Source organism: Rutidosis leptorrhynchoides, chromosome 2 (genome assembly GCF_046630445.1).
Source record: "Rutidosis leptorrhynchoides isolate AG116_Rl617_1_P2 chromosome 2, CSIRO_AGI_Rlap_v1, whole genome shotgun sequence".
NCBI classification, from domain to species: Eukaryota; Viridiplantae; Streptophyta; class Magnoliopsida; order Asterales; family Asteraceae; genus Rutidosis; species Rutidosis leptorrhynchoides.
Window position 1 is genome coordinate 382,024,777 of NC_092334.1, and position 22,494 is coordinate 382,047,270.

The 22,494-nt window shown below is 37.9% G+C and overlaps 2 protein-coding genes across 2 annotated transcripts; one reads left to right on the top strand and one right to left on the bottom strand.

Annotated features, from left to right (window-relative positions):
* Positions 1 to 5,847: 5,847 nt before the first annotated feature.
* LOC139892106 (pentatricopeptide repeat-containing protein At3g51320) lies at positions 5,848 to 7,888 on the top strand. The gene has a single exon (XM_071875143.1). It carries the CDS (start codon positions 5,918 to 5,920, stop codon positions 7,583 to 7,585), a length of 1,668 nt encoding a protein of 555 aa, XP_071731244.1. The 5' UTR covers positions 5,848 to 5,917; the 3' UTR covers positions 7,586 to 7,888.
* A 320-nt stretch (positions 7,889 to 8,208) lies between these two features.
* On the bottom strand, positions 8,209 to 10,985 carry LOC139892108 (protein MID1-COMPLEMENTING ACTIVITY 1-like). Its single transcript, XM_071875144.1, has 7 exons — positions 10,575 to 10,985; positions 9,890 to 10,269; positions 9,690 to 9,799; positions 9,377 to 9,448; positions 9,098 to 9,204; positions 8,791 to 8,884; positions 8,209 to 8,369 (listed from the first exon to the last, which is right to left on the bottom strand). Exons 1-7 carry the CDS (start codon positions 10,983 to 10,985, stop codon positions 8,317 to 8,319), a joined length of 1,227 nt encoding a protein of 408 aa, XP_071731245.1. The 3' UTR covers positions 8,209 to 8,316.
* Positions 10,986 to 22,494: the final 11,509 nt, after the last annotated feature.

Consider the following 22,494-nt stretch of genomic DNA (forward strand, 5'->3'; position numbering starts at 1 on the left):
CTGGTGCGTATCGGGATCGGTGTGTCGGCAGCATCAGCAGGTGGGGTGGCTGACGAGTCTAAACTGCCCAAAACGATAGCAGGTGGAACATCCGACATCTGAACAAGGAAAAATAAATTTTCCATGTCAGTAAGTCATAAAGCAAGCACGTATTAGGCCAACAGTTTAAATCATGTATAACAATAAGTAGCATGGCAATAATAACGAATCGTACAGAAGTTGCATGCAATCGAAAGCAAGCGATATTGTACAGTAGTAAAATCATGTAGTAGCATACGGCATATAGCAGTAAAAGTAAGCAGCAGCATGCAGTAAGTTCAGCGAAAACAAGTAAACTAGCAAGTTGTAGATTAGTCCTATTAGTGAATCCTACTCGGGTCGGTCTTAGACTCACTAATGCAACCTAATTCCCTACAACCAATACTCTGATACCAAATGTGATGCCCCGTACAAAACCATCGTGTACGAATCATCAACAACAGGATCATTACAAGGTTAAGTACTATATGCTGTAATAAAAGAAGTTGCATTCACAATAAAAAGATGACATCATAAACGACGTCAATTGTTTTACACCAACAGTATGCTTCTACGTATAGCAAGCATGAATAAATGTATGTGACCCTTAGGTCGTTACAAAACATAGTTTTAAATGTAATAAAGTTTGAATGCAAGATAAACAGTTCATGCGGTGATAACACTAGAGCAGCGGGTGTCTACGGCAAGACTATCACGACAGCGGAAGCAAATAACCTTAAGCACCTGAGAAAAACATGCTTAAAAACGTCAACACAAAGGTTGGTGAGCTATAGTTTAAGTATAACAGTATGTAAGGTAGGCCACGAGATTTCAGTGCTACAAAGAGCGTTTCAAAACAGTATGATAAAGTATATGTTAACCGTGGGCACTTGGTAACTAACTTAACGTTTATACCCCCTGAATGTACACTTGGCAAGTGCGTATGTTTACGAAGTATTAAACACTCATTAAATGCTAGCGCTACTAGCCCGAGTGGGGATGTCAAACCCTATGGATCCATATCTAAGATTCGCGTTCACGGTTCAAAAACCAATGATTAAACGTTACCGAGCTAAAGGGAATGTTTATGCCGTTGTATAACCCACACATATATAAGTTTAAGTACTCGTACCTAGTATGTAAAACATAAAATCCGCATGTATTCTCAGTTCCCAAAATAGTTAAAGTAAAAAGGGAATGCTATAACTCACAATGATAAAGTAGCGGTAAAGTATGACTCGGAAAGTAAGCAAGTAATGAAGGTTGTCCAAACGGGTCCTCAACCTAAGTCAAATAGTACTAAGTCAGTAAATCGTCCGAAAAGGTTTAAAAGTATGTAAATAAGGTCTTAAGGGTCATCATCATTCATCATCAAACAAAAGGTGTAAAGTAAGTTTCGTTCATGAAAAGAGTTTAAAACAAAGGCTGATTTTGATCAGTCACCACGGCCTCTACCCTTACTGAAATAAGGTGAGACCAGTGGCCATGGCTCCGTATATGAGTCCTTTAAGTGTGGTAAAATTTACAGAAGCAAACTCGTCTTCGTTTGACCATGGCGACAGTCTAAGTGCGAGTAGGTCAGAAATTTCTGCACAATGTTAAAAGGACATAGTGACGATCGGAGGGCCATAAATCCTAAACCGTAACTCGGATTAAGACGAGTCCTATATGAAAAGTTATCTACTCGAAAAGATCTATTTGAAAATCAAGGTTACAGTAGCCCAGGTGTACTGGTATGTTACAGAAACCAGAAAACAGTAGGCAGAAGACAGAAAACAGAAAAATAGTGGGTTCCGGTGGTCTTGGTGCTTGATGTACATCATGGTTCTCATCCTTGATGCATATAGCTTCAAGTGTACAACTCATTGATGTGTTTGCATCATTTTCACCAAGGTTTTACCATCATAACCCAAGTGTAAGTCTAAGACATGAAGCACAACTCACTTAAGTGTTGCAAGTGTTTTGATGAACCAAAGTTACATCAAAGTCTTAGATTTAACACATTCATGAACTATAAAAGTAATATTAACCAAGTTTTGACTATTATGACACAAGTGTAAGTCTAAGACATGTAGCACAACTCACTTAAGAGTTGTATGAAGTTTGATGAACCAAAGTTACATCAAAGTCTTAGATCTAACACATACATGAACTTTAAAACTAATAATAAGTTACAAACTTGAAAGTAAACTCAGGAAATCAAGATCTTGAGTTGTAGAACATAGTTCTTTAGTTTGATCTTGAAGATCTTAGACCCAAAAGTCTAGATCAAACATAAGTGTACAAAGTTATAATTAAAAAGTTTCATTTACATGTTCTTGAACTAGTAAAGTTAACTTTTAGTCCAAGAGAAATGAGATCAAGACTAACTTGTAGTACTTGACCAACACAACCAAAAATCTCAAAACTAAAGTGCAAGTAAATGAAGTAGTGAACTAAATAAACAAGAAACAAGTTCATGGGTTGTTCATACTTTAAAGATTCAAATCAAAGTTTGATCTTTAGAAAGTAAACTTTAAAGTTTACTAACATGACTTACAAGTATGATTTGCAACACATGAACTCTAAATCTTTTAAAACAAATAAGGTAGAATCATAAACTAGTAAGTTTATGTTCTTGAGTGTTCTTGTAATTACAAGATAAAAGAAGAATGAAACTAGTAAGTTTGATTCTTGAAACCAAGTAAGTAAGTAACAAACAACTACATGAACCAAGTAACAACAAACAACAAAGAATGATGATGATAAAGGGTGTCTTGGTTTCGGTTTTTAGCAAGAAAAAGAAGAGGGAATTTGTTCATAATACTTACAAGTATGAGAGTAAAATGAGAGAAATATGAGAGAGAGAGAGTTGAGAGGTATGTGTGTGTTTGAAATGTGAAGAGTAATACTTAGTAAATGTAGTAAAAAAAAACAATCAAACCCTCTAAAGGCCTTGGAGGCCTTCGGTCTTCAAAAGGGGAAGGGGAAGAGGAGTTTACTCATTAGTCATAAGCATGTAAAGGTCTTTAAAGTTGGTTAATGGATGGCATTTGCATGGAAACATGGTGTAACTAGATTCCATAAATCTTAAACCAACTAGTTGTAACTTAATGATGCTACTTACATGAAAGAATGGGCTAAGTAATCCATTTAAGAAGTAGGGTGGGTTTATAAGCCCATAATCAAGAGTCCATTTACATTAAACAAGCCCAAGTTCCAATAATTAACAAATAAGTCCAAATAGAGCCCAAGTAATTAACTAGTAATTTTAGTTAATTAAAATGATTAATAAAACTAATCATGAATGTAAATAATATCTGAAAATATTATTCGTGTAAGTCTCGGGTGTCACAAAGACGTTTCGGGCAATTAAAGTCAAGTACGTTTAGTCATGGCAACATGTAAATGTAATACCATACATTTGTTTAATCACACATATTAATAATAACAATTATTAATAAATAAACGTTGGAAAATCCAGGGTCGTTACAGCATTGGGTAAACTGGACGAATTAAAAAAGCTCATCAATTTGGTTGCTTGCGCTCCTGGTTCTAGCGATACATGGTTTTGGAATTTATGCAACAATGGTGTCTTCACAACACGTAAACTTTCTAAGCTTATTGACGAGAAAATTCTTCACACGAACAACTCTACCTCTACGAGTACCATGCGCAACAAGCTTGTACCCAAAAAGGTGGAAGTTTTCGTGTGAAAGGACGTATTCCGGTGTTGATAGAATTGGATAAGAGGGGCGTCGATCTACATTCGGTCCGTTGTACAAATTGTGACAACGACATCGAAAGTATTAGTCATTCCCTCTTCTCTTGCGAAAAAGTGCGTGATGTTTGGGATAAAATTTTTGTTTGGTGGAATGTATCACGACCTCCAAACTTGGACTTACCATCACTTCTAAGCATCAATTCGGGTCAATCAAATTCGGGTTTAGGTAGAGAAATATGGCAAGCTATGGTGTGGACAAGTTTGTACTTCGTGTGGAAAAAACGAAATGAGAAAGTCTTCAAAAACAAAGATTGGAATGTGCCGGTTATGGTTTGCGAAATACAAGTTAAGAGTTTTGAATGGGTCGCGAAAAGGTGCAAAGAAAAGATCATCGATTGGCATACTTGGTTGCATAACCCTTATAGCATCATTTCATAATTCGAGAGACATTATTGCGAACAATTTTGAGTTTCCTCTTATTTTGAGTTTGTACATATTGTTGCCATCTTGGCATCTTATTTTGTAATGTTGCGAACTTGTTAATTCCATTAATAAATTATATGTTTGCCTTTAAAAAAAAAAAATTGGCATTTTTATTTGGAGTGCATGTATGAAAAGGTTACTGGTTCGAGTCGAATTATATAAGAGAGATATCGGCCTTGATTCCTTGCGTTGTCCTATTTGCAATAATGATGTTGAAACCGTTGAACACATCTTATTAAAATGTTCATTTGCAAAAGATATATGCGAAAGAGTAGTTCGTTGGTGGAATGCGAATAATCAAATATACTCCAACCTAGAAGAGATGTTCAAAGATAAGAGAAACCCGTCATCGAATGCATCATCGAAAATGTGGTAAGCTATTGAATGGATATGGGGGTATTTCATTTGGCAAAATAGAAATCATGCAATTTTTCAAAAGAGGAAAGGAAACGGTCTGACGGCGCTTAATGGAATCCAAGTCAAATCCTATGAATGGATATCAAATCGGTCGAAGAAAATAAAACTCGAATGGCATCAATGACTTTTGAATCCAAGCTACTTTGATGACCATGGATGATAGTGTAGTGTTACTTCATACTCATGCTTCCATCTCATATGGGTTGTAATATTACCCTCATTTCTCTGTATTCGTATTTTGTATTAAGTATGCTATCGCATACTGTTGTAATGTTTCTTTTTCTTTAAGTAATAAAATTAATTAATTTTGCCCTTCAAAAAAAATAAAATAAAATAAATTATTTGGAAGAGAGGGAGTAACATTATATTCGCATAAACGTTGCTAAAAGATTGATTTGGAAGATAGCTAAGGGATATGTTTGTGAAATGTAAAATGAGGGTTAGGTACTTAGGTGAATTTGCCATGATAGATAGTAAATAGTTACAGGTCAGTAACGATTATAATTTTATGTCACATATATGTCATTTTACTTTTCTCGGGTTTAATGATTACCATTACTATTCCGTTTGTTTTAATTTAATTATCATAAGATAAAAATACACAATTTAATAAATACGGAGTATCATTATTATAATGTACACTTTCGTTAAATTTTTACCTTTACCCCTTAATTTTTACTTACTTTTTATGTTATATGTATACAATCAACGATATAATAAAAATTATTTATTAATTCTTATCAATTTTTAAAATGAACAATTAATTTGAAACAATATTGGTATAGTAGCCTGACACTCTTTGTTATATGTCAGCAGTTCGACTCCCGCGTCTACAACATTGCATACAAAGTTATTTCTTAACCTTGAAATCCACCCAAGGTCTTCTTCGCACATTGCGTTGCAGGGGGAGTGGGAGGAGAGGTTTTACCGACCGTGCCCTCGAATTGATAAGGGTTACTTCCACGGCAGCAGTTGAGGGCGAGTTATGCAACTGCGAAAGATGATCACGTGAGTGATTTAGTCCCTCTAGTGATTTCAAACTGTTAGTTAAAAAAAATTAAAAACCGTCCGGAAGTAATTTTTTTAAGCTGCCTACATTTGGTTATGTTATGAGGTTGGATCAATCGAACCCGGTTGCTGAAAACCTTGTAACTAACCTCGGCAGTATTTATTTAAAGTATAAATTGATTAAAATATAATTATTATATATTCCGGAATTGAGAGAAACAAGCCGCCAATGGCAGCAACAAAGATTTCAATTGAACACACACAAAATTAAACCTGATCTGGAAATGAATGGCAAGAGTGTTGATGCGAGAGCTCCTTCGTTACACAAGAAACCCTAATTCATCGATAAACCCTATTTCACTCTCCAAAATAAACCACTATCATTCTTCAGAATCAACAACACCATCTGATTTATCTTATTTATCATTTGAAATCAAAGAGAGAAGAATTATAAACACCATTCAAACATGTCAACATTCAACTAAATTTTACCAGATCCAAAGCCACTTTATAACTTCAGGATTCCTTCAAAATCCATCCATTGCTGACAGAGTGTTGAAGCTATCGTTAAATTACTGTGACATTGATTACACACTATTTATTTTTAAATTAATTCATTTTCCAGATACTTTTTGTGTAAATACTGTTATCAAGGCTTATGCTTGTAGTTGTTTGCCGAATAAAGTTGTAAGGTTTTATTTTGAAATGCTTGAAGAAGATGGTGTGTTATTTAAACCTAATAGTTATACGTTTTCTTCTTTGATTAGTTCGTGTACGAAATCGAAGGATTCGAGGTTAGGGAAGGAGTGTCATGGGCAGGCTGTGAAAGTTGGGGTTGATAGATGTTTGTATGTTGAGAACCCTTTGATTCATTTTTATGCTAGTTGTGGGTTTAGTGATGATGCATGGAAGGTGTTCGGTGAAATGTCTGTGAGGGATTTGGTGTCATGGAACTCAATGGTGGATGGGTATGTGAAGTTTGGTGAGATGGGGAATGCACATAAGTTGTTCGATGAAATGCCTGAGAGAAATGTGGGGTCTTGGAATGTTGTGATTAAGGGCTATTTGGATGGTAAGAATCCAGGCCTAGTGTTGAAGTTGTTTAGGAAAATGGTGAAGGTAGGTGGTAGAGGGAATGATACGACGATTGTAAGTGTGGTTACTGCTTGTGGCAGATCACGTAGATTGAAAGAAGGAAAATCGGTTCATGCTTTTATTATTCGGACGTTGACAGATGTATCATTGTTTATTGGCACGGCTCTAATTGATATGTACTGTAGATGTGAGCGATCAGATGTTGCTCGGAGTATCTTTGATAGAATGCTCATCAAGAATTTGGTATGTTGGAATGCGATGATTACAGGGCAATCTATACATGGAAACCCAAGACACGGGCTTCAGTTATTCGATAAAATGTTAAACCTTGATAAAGTAATCCCAGATGAAATCACTTATGTAGGTGTATTATGTGCTTGTGCACGGATAGGCTTGATGCCAGAAGGTAAAAACCATTTTCTTGAAATGACTAAGGTCTATGGTATAAAGCCCAGTTTTGCACATTATTTTTGCATGGCTAATCTCTATGCTAGCCATGGTTTAGTTGACGAAGCAGTTGATTTCTTGAAGAGTATGCCAGTTGATATCAGCATTTCACCCCAATCACCATTATGGGCTGGTTTACTAGGATCGTGTCGTTTTAGAGGTGATGTGGCTATAGGAGAGCAAATTGCTACAGCTCTAATTGAGGCTGACCCGTTGAATCATTCACATTATGTGCTGCTTATTTTAATCTATGCAGTAGCAGGGCGGTGGGATGATGTAAACAGGATGAAGTGTATAATGAAAGAGAGAGGAATTAGGGTACCAGGTTTTAGTCTTTTAGATTTAACAGATATAGTTAACAGTCTTGAAGTCGGAGACAAACTGGAAGATCGAATAGCTAGTCTCAATGGATGATTTAAGGGTTTGTTTTGTTAATTCGTCTCTGGTCCTGTCTCTGTTCGGTCAAAATACACAGAGTCAGCGATGCTAAATCAGGCTAGTTTTGGTACAATTAGAACGATTAATGTGTGTGCATCACGACAGACGTAACGAACGTGGCACTAGCCTGTCTGTTTGAACAAATATGTTTTAGGGATTACTTGATGCATACATTTCGAGAAGCAATTATCTTTTATCAAAATGAAGTTTGCTAAATTGAAAGCCTTTTGGTCTGAGTTTGTACTATGTCATCTGGAGAAACTGTAGCTGCTTTTCCCTTTTCCCGCATAGTATGAATAACATTAATCTCTCATTGTTGACACAGTAAAAACGCCTTTGGTCATATTTATTGTGATTAACTTTTACATGCATATGCATGACTGTAGGACATTTTATACGAGAAGGCAGTGTGTTAACTTTGGCTTCTTTTTGAGCTCATATTGCTTTGCAGGTTCACTGTAAACAGCTACTGCAAAACAGCTACAACAGTTGTAAATTGTGCACTGCAGGCTTGTTTCCCTTTTAGTTAAGGAGGTAATAGTAGTTCTGTTCTAAATATAATCCAGAATTTACATAACTAGAATGTTTATACCCTTCAACTTCACTTTCGTCAAATACAAACCAGTTAACCTCCATATTCGATTACAAAATGAAATTGAGTTGTTTAAAAGAAAGGTTTACTGTAACATGTATGTTCTATTATCACTCTAAGATTCCATGTATTGGCATGGAGGAGGGCTTGTTTTTGTCTTCTGAGGACCTGCAACTATTGAATGCAGCCCACATTAATTACACAATGTTCTAGCATGACCAAAATGTGTTAAAAAATAAAATAAAAAATAAAAATGTGTCTTAAAATACAAAAGACCTGGGTGACATCATTTACTTGGTTTTTTTTAACCCAGTTTAGTCATCTAGTAGAGTTAGCACTTTCGACCTGTTCAGTTATTTACCGTTTGATTGGTTTATGCTTCATCTCAGTCAGATTAACAAAAAGATTTAACCAAATAGGTCAAATTTTGCTCAAGTATTTTCACAGAACTACTTTTAAAATTGCTTTGTTTATAATTATATAAAACAATAAGTCATGGTTAAAAAATTATAAATAGCTCAGATCTGCTAATTTTGCTACCTCTCTTTAGTCTCTAGTAAACTTAAAGTTGAGATTGGATAGAACATACCATGAATTCCTCGCATCTCAATTTCGCGCAATTCTTGGACGAGGGCACAACAGCAGCAGCATAAATGCAGATGAAAATCACCACCCCACCCTCCCTATGTAATGTAACATAACAGATGCAAGTTATTCTTTAAGTATGCAGAAACTAGACAATTTTTAAATAAGATTTTTCAGATAAATGAATCATGAGTTTCAGCCAAACTGAGAATGAAGATATCAACCTAGTAATTTTTTAACAGAAACAGAAGGTGAAAAAACCCTGATTGCAAGCCTGTATTACAAGAAACGAAACGAAAAAAGACTATTACCCTGATGTTCAAAGCGGTCCGAAGCTTCTTCCTGATGCAACAAGTATAACAACAGCATGAGGCTATTAAGGAGTAAGCCATTAGCTCGTGGCAGGCATCTGTAGACGCTGATCAAGAAAACCGATTTTAGTATACTAACAACAAAATAATCATATATACTCTAACTGCCAACTGATGATATAAAACTTGAGATGCCAATATCAAACGAGTCATACAATAAGGCACGTCAGAAAATAAGATCTAATGTAGTATGCTGAATCAGCAAGTGTTGCATCTTACTCATATGTGTGTTTGTTGCCACCGTAGCTATTTTTGAGAGTGTTCCACATGGAAAAAAGAAGGTTTTTAAGCCTGCAGCATCAACACATGCAATTTGCTTAGAAAACATGCTATAACAACAAACTTTAAAATAACAGCACTGCACAAGGGTATAACTGAAATCATACATGGGTATAATTGAAATAAGTATGACTCATTTACTTACATATGAGTCAGTTTGACTCGTTACCCAACCTATCTACTCTGCCCATTTGTTTCTACAACTTGCAAATGAAATAACACATCAAATAAAAACAGTATTTGCAGAACTTACACATGATAGGCGTGCAACAACAACCAAGTACATTCGAATGCCATTCTTCAGGTTGATAGGATCTTCTAGAAGATAGCAAATCTTGTCTAGATGAAGTAGAAGAAGTGCTCCTGCAATAACATATACTTTTTAATTTATTATAATCTCAAGAGTACGACGCTAAAATCGCAAACTTGTACAGATTATGTAAATACACCAACCCTAAATCTGAATATACAACCATTTGCAGACCACTATTGTCTTCATGTTCTTGATTGGTGGTGACGTATGCCAGATCCTTGTCATCACATTGATAATTTGAAGCAAAAACCTCTGTGATTTGCATCAGATTCTGGATTAATTCACATTGACTGACATCTAAGTAGGATTGTGAATATTCTAGTTCAAGATGAAGCATTTCATTTTCTTTCTTGATTACTTCATTAAAAGGCAAATCTGGATATCTATAAGAAAGTGATTTCCTCAAAACAGCGTCATCGGTATTCAATGGATCAGGGTTCATAATCACTTGTTGCGCCTTTATGTCTTCATCATCTAATGTGTATTCATGTTGGTCCATTACAATATATTCCAATCTTTCCTGCATACTTCAAACTTTTTTATAAATGGAAGTTATTCATATGCACACATATTGGCTAAAAAACAAACAGAATAACATAGCAGTGACAATAAACCATCGCAAGATAGCCTAGTAGTTGAGGTTCTGATACTCACAAAAGTTCTTAGGTTCAAACCTCATTAGCAGCATATTTGGGGAAAAAGTCGGAGACGGTCACGAGATAACCCAGAGTAAAAATACTCCCTTCCCGGGTGGTCTGAACAGGAAAAACTTTACCCGTTTACCTGTTCACCCAATAGTTGACAATAAATCAAGTTTTTAATTACCTTGACTCGAGAATTATTGACTAGGGTGATGAGCGGGATAATCTTCAAATAACGATCAATCTCATCTTGCGACTTGTTGAATTGGTAAACAATAGTCCATCCCAACGCAAGCAAGTACAAAAAGCTTCGATCTTGACAACTATTAACCAAAATGTAAGACCTCCTTAACGCATCCTCGAGTTTCTCCAAAGGCTCCCGTGTCTCGGGGTACTTTTTAAGTTCACTAATGTTTAGCTGTTGTAAAAGATTACCTATCAACCGCAAATGCATCGCAAATTGCTGACAATTCTTCTTGTGTAAACGAGCCGTGCTAGCAGCTTTAACGATCAACCCTATTAGCTTCACTGCATCGAAACCAGATAGTTGGGCGACATTTGCAATTTCGCCCAAGTGATCCCATGTTGTAGTCATTATTAAACCTCCTTTAACAACTTCACAGTTGCTAGTTCTGTATATGTTTGTTTCATTAGTTGGTCAAGACCTATAATTGTTAAAGTAAATTTGAAGCTTTGTTTTGAAGCATATTTATCAATCTCAAGGGAAAGTTAATAGGATATTTAGAATTGTTCATTTTGAAAACAGATGATGCATCAACATCTACTAGTTGGGTGTCACTTTTGTCCATGTTCTACGTCTACTACTTATTTTCCCTTCCATAAACATAATACAATTTACATGTAGAGAAAAAAAAAATGTGAATTATTTTAATTACTATAATATCGAAATGAAATGAATCTGCCTCTAATGAAAAGGATAACGTGTTAAAATATGATCGAGTCAAAACAAATCAAATTTAACTGTAGGTGTAACGCTACGGATCTTAGTCTGTTGAATTGGTTCTTCTAAAAAAAGTTGTGTGCAATTCTATTTTAGTTAATCTTATTAATCTACCTTCAGAATTAGCTAATCAACTTTACAATTTCATCAGTGCCGGTCTCGAGAATTTAAGAACCTAAGAGATGTAATCATATAAGTTATTTAAAAAAAAAAAAAAAAAACTCTTAAACCCTAACAAATTGTATAACTATTAAAAGACTCTTTAGGCCTTACTAGAATGCTAATAGACTTTGATTTATTTATTTTATGTAGCTTTTGGTTGTTGTTTTTGGGCCTATTATGCTTCATCATCGCTACTTCGAGTGTGTTTTCATAGTTTCCATGTTTCTCAAATCTCTGATTGTGTCTATATATATAAAAAAAAATTGAGCCCCTGAAACCTTGTGGCCCAAATTGTCGATCACGTTGCTCCCCCTCCCGGCCACCCATGATTTTCATAGAAGTTTGTGGACGCGTTTAGGTAATAAGCTACAAACTTTTTTTCAACCGGTGAAAAATTTAAAAAATTTGAAGGAAAAAGAACAAGTAAGCGAAGGAAGAAGTCGACTTTTACATATATATACACTTGCACTGAAAAATTTTGAGACGCCTACGGCGTCTAACCACGGTTGACCCTTAATAGGTCATCCCCTACTCCCAATGCATGCTCGCCCTATACCGCCATGCGCTTCGCCCTCCAGGGTATCGTTGGCATCGATTTAACCCTGCTCTGCCCTGGGGCCTTGCACCTGATAATCGCCCTTTTTGACACATTTTCGGACGCAAAAATGTGACCGTTCGAGGGTGTTTTGAATTTAAAAACTGAGTAACATATAAAAGACAAGAATAAAGGCAACACTCTTTTGATTTCTTTTTAATTTTTTTTCTCTATACTTGTAACACCCCGTTTTTCTAAACATGACGCTCGGGGCATCATTTGAAGTCCAAGAATGATTATTTAATAGTTTGGATGTAATGCATTGATCACGTTTGACTTTGGGATGTTTTAAAAGTGAAATTGGAGTACATCAGGTAAACTGTCGAGTTTGAGTGCAGTTTGTCGCGTTCTGGTGTGTCGCGTTCCGTGACAAACATGGTTGAAACACGACAACTTCTGATACTTGATTTCTGCCCCTTTTGTCGCGTTTCAGTATTGTTTATCGCGTCCTGGTGTCGCTAAATGCGACGAAGTGTCGCGAAACGCGACAAATGTCGCTGTAATGACATTTTAACCCATTTTAATGGAATCTTTTGAGGGTGTTTTGGTAAATTCACTTATGACCGGTTCTAGAGCCATAAGACTGATTCAAGGCTCATCTTATCCTCATTTTACACATTAAACACTTCCTTCATCAAACCCTAGAGTGAGAAACTCAATTTAGTGAGAGAAAGCTCCATTTGGAGAAGAAGAAGAGTGTTTCGGGTCAAACCTCAAGTATTAAAGTTGTTCCACTCGTCAACGGCATCACTTTGGCGGTATTGGTAAGTTCTAACTCCGAGTCTCATTGTTTGATTTAAGATTCAATGTTAGGGTTTTGAGATTGTTAGTTGTAAAACTCATTTAGATGATGAAGAGGGTTTATGGAAAGTTGTTATTGTTGATACTTGGCGGGTTTTGGGTTGATTAATGATTTAACCATGTTTAAGGATTGTAAGTAGTGTGTAATCACTAGTGTTAGTGATTATAGAAGTGTTGGAATCACTTTGGGTGTATTTGGGTTGACTAATTTTGAAATGGGTCAAAATTAGGGTTAAGGTGTCATATTGGGCAATATTGGTGTTTAACACCTATGCTTTGGTTTAATTGGTGTATTAGGACCATTCTTATTTGTGTTAGTGATTATTGGTTAGTTTGAACGCTGTTTGAGCTTGGAAGTGCAATTGGGTCAAAATTGCACTAGTTGTCGAAATGGGTTGATTTGTAATCCACCCTAATTGTGTTATTTGTTATGTGATAATGGAATAGGTACGTTCCATTGGCGTTTGCGGATTTTGGTTTGGCATCCATCAAGACTTCAAGGTGAGTGTTAATATTCTATGTGCATATGTATGTGTAGGATGGGTGCGGGTCGGGTGAAGCGGTTCTCGTTTATAGAGATCACTTCACATATAGGTGGATGATGGACTCTTGGAGTTTTGAGTCTTTGTGTACGTTTATGCGTTTTGGGTCACCACCCTTGGGATAGTGAATCTTTGGAGTATACGGATTCATGATGACTCGGTTGTTCGGTCATCTTATTATAGAGGTAGTGGTTCTCGGTTAGGGCGGATTCATGATGACTCGGTTGTTCATTCATCTTATTATAGAGGTAGTGGATCTCGGTTAGGGCGGATTCATGATGACTCGGTTTGTTCGGTCATCTTATTATAGAGGTAATGAATCTCGGTTAGTGCGGATTCATGATGACTCAGTTTGCTCGGTCATCTTCTCGTTAAGGTTGTGAATCTCAGTTAGAGCGGGTTCATGATGACTCGGTTTGTTCGGTCATCTTATCGTTGAGGTAGCGTATCTCGGGTCGTGCGAATTCACTAAGGCTCGGGTTGTCCGGCCAACTTTCGTATGTTTAAGGTTAAGTGGTTAACCTTGGGTTGCAGGTTCGTTGGGTATTATATTACCTTATGTTATTGATATTGTTGTGTTGTAACTAGCCCTCCGGGTGTAGCTTGGTAGTGTTGTTCATATCGTTGTGAGTGAACTTACATTGATGTTGTAGCTAGTGGTATCGTAATTGTACGGTATGCTTAGATTAGCTTGCTATATGCCTGGATGCTCTGGTATGTGTTATTTGATATTTGTGTGGCGTGTCCATTTTATGCATATATATGTATGTAGTATATTCTCACTCACTAAGCGTTAGTTTACCCTCTCGTTGTTGATATTTTTATAGGTTCGCGTGATGGCGGCTCGGGTAAGCGTGGGGATTAGAGATCTTGGCTAGGTTGCTTAGGAGATCTCGCTTTTGGATTTGATTAGGATTGGGTAGCGTATCCCCAATCACCATGCTCGGTTTTGTATGCCCGTTTGGATATTTAAACTTGTGTTAAATGTTTTAAAGTTGTTAAACTTACTATTGTATTGAAGATGTCTTGGAAACATAATTGGGACCTAAATGTTAATGATATTAATGTATTATAAATAAAAAAAAATTTATGGGCCGTTATTAATACGGGTTGGGTTGTTTCAAGTGGTATCAGAGCATGGTCTAATGGATTTAGGTGACTTGAGATAGGCGCCTAGACTTAGACTTTTGTGTGTGCTATTATGCGGGACTTGTAGGATTACGGGTCGGTTCGGGTTTTAGTTATGTATTGATTATGTTGTTACTAATCATGTTGATTTGTGTTGAACATCAAACGAGATGGTTGTTGTATTCATGAGCTCGGCATGGCTTGTGTGCGTAATAATAATTCGCGACCATTATTACGGTTGCAAGCCAAGTCATGCAAGTGATGTACAACAAGTATTGAACTAGATGGGATGTACGAGCGGTGGCATATTTATATGATTGTGAATATTGATCGTGACGGTGTATGTAATTTATTCGTGTTGGGTTTCTAACCGAGTTCATTTCTTAGAATGACGACAAGGAACAAACAAGTTAACGATGATCAAGGCGAGGACTCCAAGTTCACGGCTAAGGTTGAGGCCATCTTTAAACGTCAAAAAGCGGAATTTCTAGAGGACGTTAGGAAGATGTTCCTAGATTCGATTAACGAGAAAGTAGTCAATCTAGTCAAAGAACAAGTGAAGATTGTTCTTCACGAGGATAATGTGAGAAGGCGAGACTTTTACTACAAGAATTTCAAGGATGCTCAACCTCCCACTTTTGATGGCGCACGAGACCCACTAAAGAGTGCTCGATGGATTTCTAATATGGAGGGGGCTTTTCGTACTAGTGAGTGCCCTCTCGATAAGAAGACGAGGTATGGTAGTAGTATGTTAAGGGGTGACGCCAAGTTATGGTGGGATGCGAAAATCCAACTATATGGTGAGGAACAATGCATGGAGTTCACATGGGACTAGTTTAAGACGGAATTTTTCAAGGAGTATTGAACTTCGGCCGATCTTTCTAAGATTAAGGACGAGTTGCGTGCTTTGAGGCAAGGGTCAATGGATTTGAACGCTCTCAAATCCGTTTTCTTATCGAAGACCCAATTTTTCCCGGAGTATGTCGGGAATGATCACATGTTGAAAGAAGACTTTTACCGAACCTTGGACGACCGCTACCAAGAGAAAATTAGTAGGAACTCGGTGAGAACTTTTGACGAGTTGTTTGACATGGCGAAGGGTTTTGAGGCGTTTGTCTCAAAGGAAAGTGTTTCCGGTGATAGTAAGCGAAAGTCCGAAACTACGATGTTTTCGAACAAGAAAAATAAGGGTGTAAGTGCGAGTATGGGTAATGGGGGTAAAGGCACAACGGATTCTAGTGCACCTAGATGTTTCAATTGTGGTGTTAGGGGCCACAAGTTATGGGAGTGCACAATGTCGAGAAGTGATGACGGGATGTGCTACTATTGTCATAAGGAGGGACATCGCAAGTCGGATTGTCCCGAGTTGGCGGCGGCGAATGACGCAAGGAGACGTTAAGGTACGTATCGTTTTAATAAATATGTCCTTTGAATACTTATTATGTGCCGTTGAGTTCGGGTTTGTTAAATGCATTTGTTGTGCATGTTATTGTTATGGGTGACGTTCCTAATGGAAGTACCCTATGGTGACGTGTTGATTGATGGGCGAAGGGCGTAAGGCTTGGCGTAACCAAGCATTCCTTAGTGTTTGGGGAAATGTTTCTACCAAGCCATGGGAATGAGCTTTGGTGTTCAGCTGTTAAGCGCGTGTTCGCTTTTGTGTTAAAGTTGATGAACCATGAGGTTCGTCGAGTGGATAGAACCCTCGAGATCGAGTATTTGATCTCGATGTATGTCGGTAATGGAGTCTATGTGACGCAATGTTAGGTTCCATTTTCATACCTACTAGCGTGGTATTCGACTCCGATGGTGTTGCGGTTACATCGTACTTAGGGCACCGGAGAGAAACCCTTAGGTACATGAGTGACTAGGTGGAAATTTGACAAGCTATAGCAATTGGATTATTGCAAGAGTAAGGGTTGTGTAAAGTCGTGATAAACTCTTCGTTCGAAGTGTTTAAGGAAAGGTTAAAAACCTTCGTATGCTCAAGGATAGAGCAAGGTATTGTGATGTGTGTACCATGGGATGCAAGATGGTTGGATCTTGTTTTTCTTTAGCATGATGTTTGTATGAGTCTTGGTGAGAAGGAGACGGACTAGACGTTGACTAAGTCAACAATGAGTGGATGGTGGTTTCGGGATACTCCTATCTCGATGATGTGGTTAAGGAACGGAGTTCTAAGTGGGGGAGTTTGAACTCTCGCACGAAGATGTTCTAGTGTATTGTTATTGGATGGAGCTCGTATGGATTCGGAGCTAGCGTTGAGACCTACGTTGATCGATTGTGGTAAAGGTACCAATTGGAATAAATTGTACTTAAGGTTTTGGATTTAAATTATCACCGAGGTGGTAATGTGGAGAATGGTTAGTGTATTCCGTTAGGATTCACTATAGTGTAGCAGTGCGCACTACTCGTTGTTTGAGGCCAAAAGAGCGTATATGATTGGTGGGTAATGGCTGTTGACTCGGTCCGCTAATTTCACCTTGGGAGTTGTGTTATATAGGTATGGTATAACGTTATCGGAATGGGAGTACCATTCATATGTTGAGATTTGGGACGTGAATATCGGGTTGTTCGTATTCACAATATTTCGAGTAGTACGATTGTCCCTTTTGGTTGGATTCATAGTTTGAGGTAGTGAATGTCGGGTTGTTCGGATTCACTAGGGCTCGATTTTCACGGCCATCCTCGGTTATACTATGTGGCAGAGGTAGTGAATATCGGTTTGCGCGTATTCACAATGACTCGGGTTGTGCGGTCATTTTGTTGTAAGAATATGGATTGGGTTGGTGAGTTTCGGGTTGTTACAAATTCATTAAGGTATGGGTTATTTCGACCATCCTCCATATATGTTAGGCTCGGGTTGTTTCGGCCATTTTGGTGTGAAATGTGATGCAATAGTCGTATTTTGCTTACGATTTTGTGATAGTTGCGTATTGGTCGTGTTGCGCACTACAAAGGATGATAAATGATAAGTGTTATCAGTAAGGATTCGCTTTTGTTTGGTCTTCATTCGGGTTGAGTGTTTACTTCATATTGGTATGTGGTTGTTACTGGCGATGTACTTGGTATGGGTACGCTAGGGTTGATATCTCGGATATGAGAATTGAGCAAGTGTTAGTGCTCGGATTCGTGGAATTTGATAAATCGCGGATGACAATTTTGTGGTTAAAGGCGACTCTTTGAGAAGAATTACCTATAGGAGTTAGAAGAATACATGGTGATTCCGCTTATTCTAAGTGATCGTTATAGACTTCGGATGTTGTGTGCATTGCGCGCTTCGGAATGCGTGCAAGTGTGCATTTAGTTAATGGATTAATCTTCGGGTTAATGTGTAATGTGGTGGAAGTCGGATTGTAACGTTTGTTGAGAACCATAGCGTGTAGGTTCGGATTGGTTAAGTGACTAGGATCACGAGGACGTGATCGAATTTAAGTGGGGGAGAGTTGTAACACCCCGTTTTTCTAAACATGACGCTCGGGGCATCATTTGAAGTCCAAGAATGATTATTTAATAGTTTGGATGTAATGCATTGACCACGTTTGACTTTGGGATGTTTTAAAAGTGAAATTGGAGTACATCAGGTAAACTGTCGAGTTTGAGTGCAGTTTGTCGCGTTCTGTGACAAACATGGTTGAAACGCGACAACTTCTGATACTTGATTTCTGCCCCTTTTGTCGCGTTTCAGTATTGTTTATCGCGTCCTGGTGTCGCTAAACGCGACGAAGTGTCGCGAAACGCGACAAATGTCGCTGTAATGACATTTTAACCCATTTTAATGGAATCTTTTGAGGGTGTTTTGGTAAATTCACTTATGGCCGGTTCTAGAGCCATAAGACTGATTCAAGGCTCATCTTATCCTCATTTTACACATCAAACACTTCCTTCATCAAACCCTAGAGTGAGAAACTCAATTTAGTGAGAGAAAGCTCCATTTGGAGAAGAAGAAGAGTGTTTCGGGTCAAACCTCAAGTGTTAAAGTTGTTCCACTCGTCAACGACATCACTTTGGCGGTATTGGTAAGTTCTAACTCCGAGTGTCATTGTTTGATTTAAGATTCAATGTTAGGGTTTTGAGATTGTTAGTTGTAAAACCCATTTAGATGATGAAGAGGGTTTATGGAAAGTTGTTATTGTTGATACTTGACGGGTTTTGGGTTGATTAATGATTTAACCATGTTTAAGGCTTGTAAGTAGTGTGTAATCACTAGTGTTAGTGATTATAGAAGTGTTGGAATCACTTTGGGTGTATTTGGGTTGACTAATTTTGAAATGGGTCAAAATTAGGGTTAAGGTGTCATATTAGGCAAGATTGGTGTTTAACACCTATGCTTTGGTTTAATTGGTGTATTAGGACTATTCTCATTTGTGTTAGTGATTATTGGTTAGTTTGGACGCGGTTTGAGCTTGGAAGTGCAATTGGGTCGAAATTGCACTAGTTGTCGAAATGGGTTGATTTGTAATCCACCCTAATTGTGTTATTTGTTATGCGATAATGGAATAGGTACGTTCCATTGGCGTTTGCGGATTTTGGTTTGGCATCCATCAAGACTTCAAGGTGAGTGTAAATATCCTATGTGCATATGTATGTGTAGGATGGGTGCGGGTCAGGTGAAGCGGTTCTCGTTTATAGAGATCACTTCACATATAGGTGGATGATGGACTCTTGGAGTTTTGAGTCTTTGTGTACGCTTATGCGTTTTGGGTCACCACCCTTGGGATAGTGAATCTTTGGAGTATACGGATTCATGATGACTCGGTTGTTCGGTCATCTTATTATAGAGGTAGTGGATCTCGGTTAGGGTGGATTCATGATGACTCGGTTGTTCGGTCATCTTATTATAGAGGTAGTGGATCTCGGTTAGGGCGGATTCATGATGACTTGGTTTGTTCGGTCATCTTATTATAGAGGTAATGAATCTCGGTTAGTGCAGATTCATGATGACTCGGTTTGCTCGGTCATCTTCTCGTTAAGGTTGTGAATCTTGGTTAGAGCGGGTTCATGATGACTCGGTTTGTTCGGTCATCTTATCGTTGAGGTAGTGTATCTCGGGTCGTGCGAATTCACTAAGGCTCGGGTTATCCGGCCAACTTTCGTATGTTTAAGATTAAGTGGTTAACCTTGGGTTGCAGGTTCGTTGGGTATTATATTACCTTTTGTTATTGATATTGTTGTGTTGTAGCTAGCCCTCTGGGTGTAGCTTGGTAGTGTTGTTCATATCGTTGTGAGTGAACTTACATTGATGTTGTAGCTAGTGGTATCGTAATTGTACGGTATGCTTAGATTAGCTTGCTATATGCCTGGATGCTCCGGTATGTGTTATTTGATATTTGTGTGGCGTGTCCATTTTATGCATATATATGTATGTAGTATATTCTCACTCACTAAGCGTTAGCTTACCCTCTCGTTGTTAATATTTTTATAGGTTCGCGTAATGGCGGCTCGGGTAAGCGTGGGGATTAGAGATCTTGGCTAGGTTGCTTAGGAGATCTCGCTTTTGGATTTGATTAGGATTGGGTAGCGTATCCCCAATCACCATGCTCGGTTTTGTATGCCCGTTTGGATATTTAAACTTGTGTTAAATGTTTTAAAGTTGTTAAACTTACTATTGTATTGATGTAACAACCCAAACCAAACCACGAACGATCCGCGTTAAAATCTCAAAATAAAAAGATTTTTTTTTGCTGGGACAGCATATGGCGCGGCGCGCCATATGGCCGCGCGGCGCGCCATATGGCCGCGCGGCGCGCCAAACTGGTCTGTCCCAAAAGTCATGAAATGCGAAAAAGATCGGCCACTTCCCGACATAATTAGACAATACGCTTTTAACAACATATTCAAACATGTAAAACTAACACAATTCAAACATAAAATAAGTTTTACAAAGCTGGGCCCACTTTGGCCGTTTTACGAGTTTAATACATAACGTGAGTTTCGACCACCAAAAAGTTTAAGTACCAAACGACACGATGAGCATGGTGTTTGGGATTAAACTACCCAAGTCATGGTCAAACTCTAAAAGCTAACACATCCAAGAGGCGTCCCTTAACAAGCGGGATCTCTAATCCAACCGTATGCCCTTACCCTTATCCACGCCGGAACTTATAAAATGGTAAACAACGAGAGGGTAAGCTAACGCTTAGTGAGTAGAATAAATATATACATGCATATAAGACTTACCTACTCGCATCCACGATATCATATAACGCATACAAACGCATAACGCCTCAATAAACAAGCTGGTACCATCAAATCGTACAACTAGCAACATCAATAGCATAATATTCATAATAATAATTTAATGCTAACGTCAACAACTATAAACCATGGTTAACCAATATCTTCGCAAGGGAATGACTTCGCGAAACAAGTCATCGATGTTCATAACAACCGTTAGCTCCCAAAAATGGCTATGGTATGCTAACCCCCGAGGTGTTCCAAAAACAGCTATGGCATCACCCCCAAGTGTTCCCAAAAACGGCTATGGCATCACTTGATCAACGTGTGAGTAAAACACGGCTATTACTCACAATCATGTACACAAACACGGCTATGTGCACAATAACTCGGATAATAATGTGGGAGTAAAACACGGCTATTACTCGCCACTATATGCACAAACACGGCTATGTGCATAAATATAAAACGTGGACAAAACGGCTATGTCTCACAACTACGGTCACAAAACGGCTATGTGACACCATTAATACGGCACGTAAATCATATACATACATATATATATTTTCCACTCACCTCAAAGTCTTGATGAGAGATAGACAAGCTCGGAAATCTTCAATGTAACGTACCTATTACATTATACATAATATCAATCACAAACTCAAGTTGGTCAACCAACTCAAACTCCATTCTATAGTCATTTTGACCCATGGTGCAATCTCGACCCATTTGTACCCTTAACCCTAATATTTGGGTCAATCATAACCAAAACCCTAACATTTGCCAAATTAGGTCTTAAAACACTTTTCAACACAAGATCTATGCATCTTAAACATACACTAACTATCTTAGGTCCATTATGACCCATTTGACCACTTAAAAGTCAATACACCCATTTCGGGTCATCCACTAACCCACTTAACACCCATTTACATATATATAAGTGTGCTAGTACTTTAACTAACCAATTTAGGCTCATAAACATAGTTTACTACTTTGAAAACCCTAGTTAATCATCTTTGGGTCTACATGACCCAAATTCACCCAAAACACCCAAATTCACTAACAAATGGGTCTTAGTGTTCATTACCTACACAAACCCTAACTCTTAAATAATTAAAACAAGGAAATTAGGTTTAAGGCTTACCACAAATATCAAAACGTAGTAAATGAGGAGATGAACAACTTTAGTGCTTGCACTTTGACCCGATTCGAGTTTCTTCTTCCTTAATTTGAGCTCTCTCACTCTAGAATCTAACTCTCTCTCTAGAATTGATTGGAAGATGATAAGGTGGGTGAATAAGGAGTAAATGACACTCCCAACAACTAATCTAAGCCTTAAAGTCGGACCTTAAGTGGTTTTACCAAAATGCCCTTAAAATATCTAATTTAAAAAGAAAAAGGAATCTGTCAGCCCGTAATGGCGCGGCGCGCCATAAGGCCGCTCGGCGCGCCAAATGCCCAGTTCAGCTTCTTTTGCCTTTTAATTATATACAACGTAAACCCCACAACTTGAATCACTTATTCACACATATGTACTATGAAATATTTGGCTCTTACAACTCTCCCCTACTTAATTCGGAGTGCGTCCTCGCGATCCACGCCGCATGACAAGAGGGAAGATAAACCAACACGAATTCTTCGGGTTCCCAAGTAAACTCGGAAACTTTACTCTGATGCCATTGAACCTTAAAAGTTCTCACCTCCTTGTTACGCAACATTTTCACTTTCTCATCAA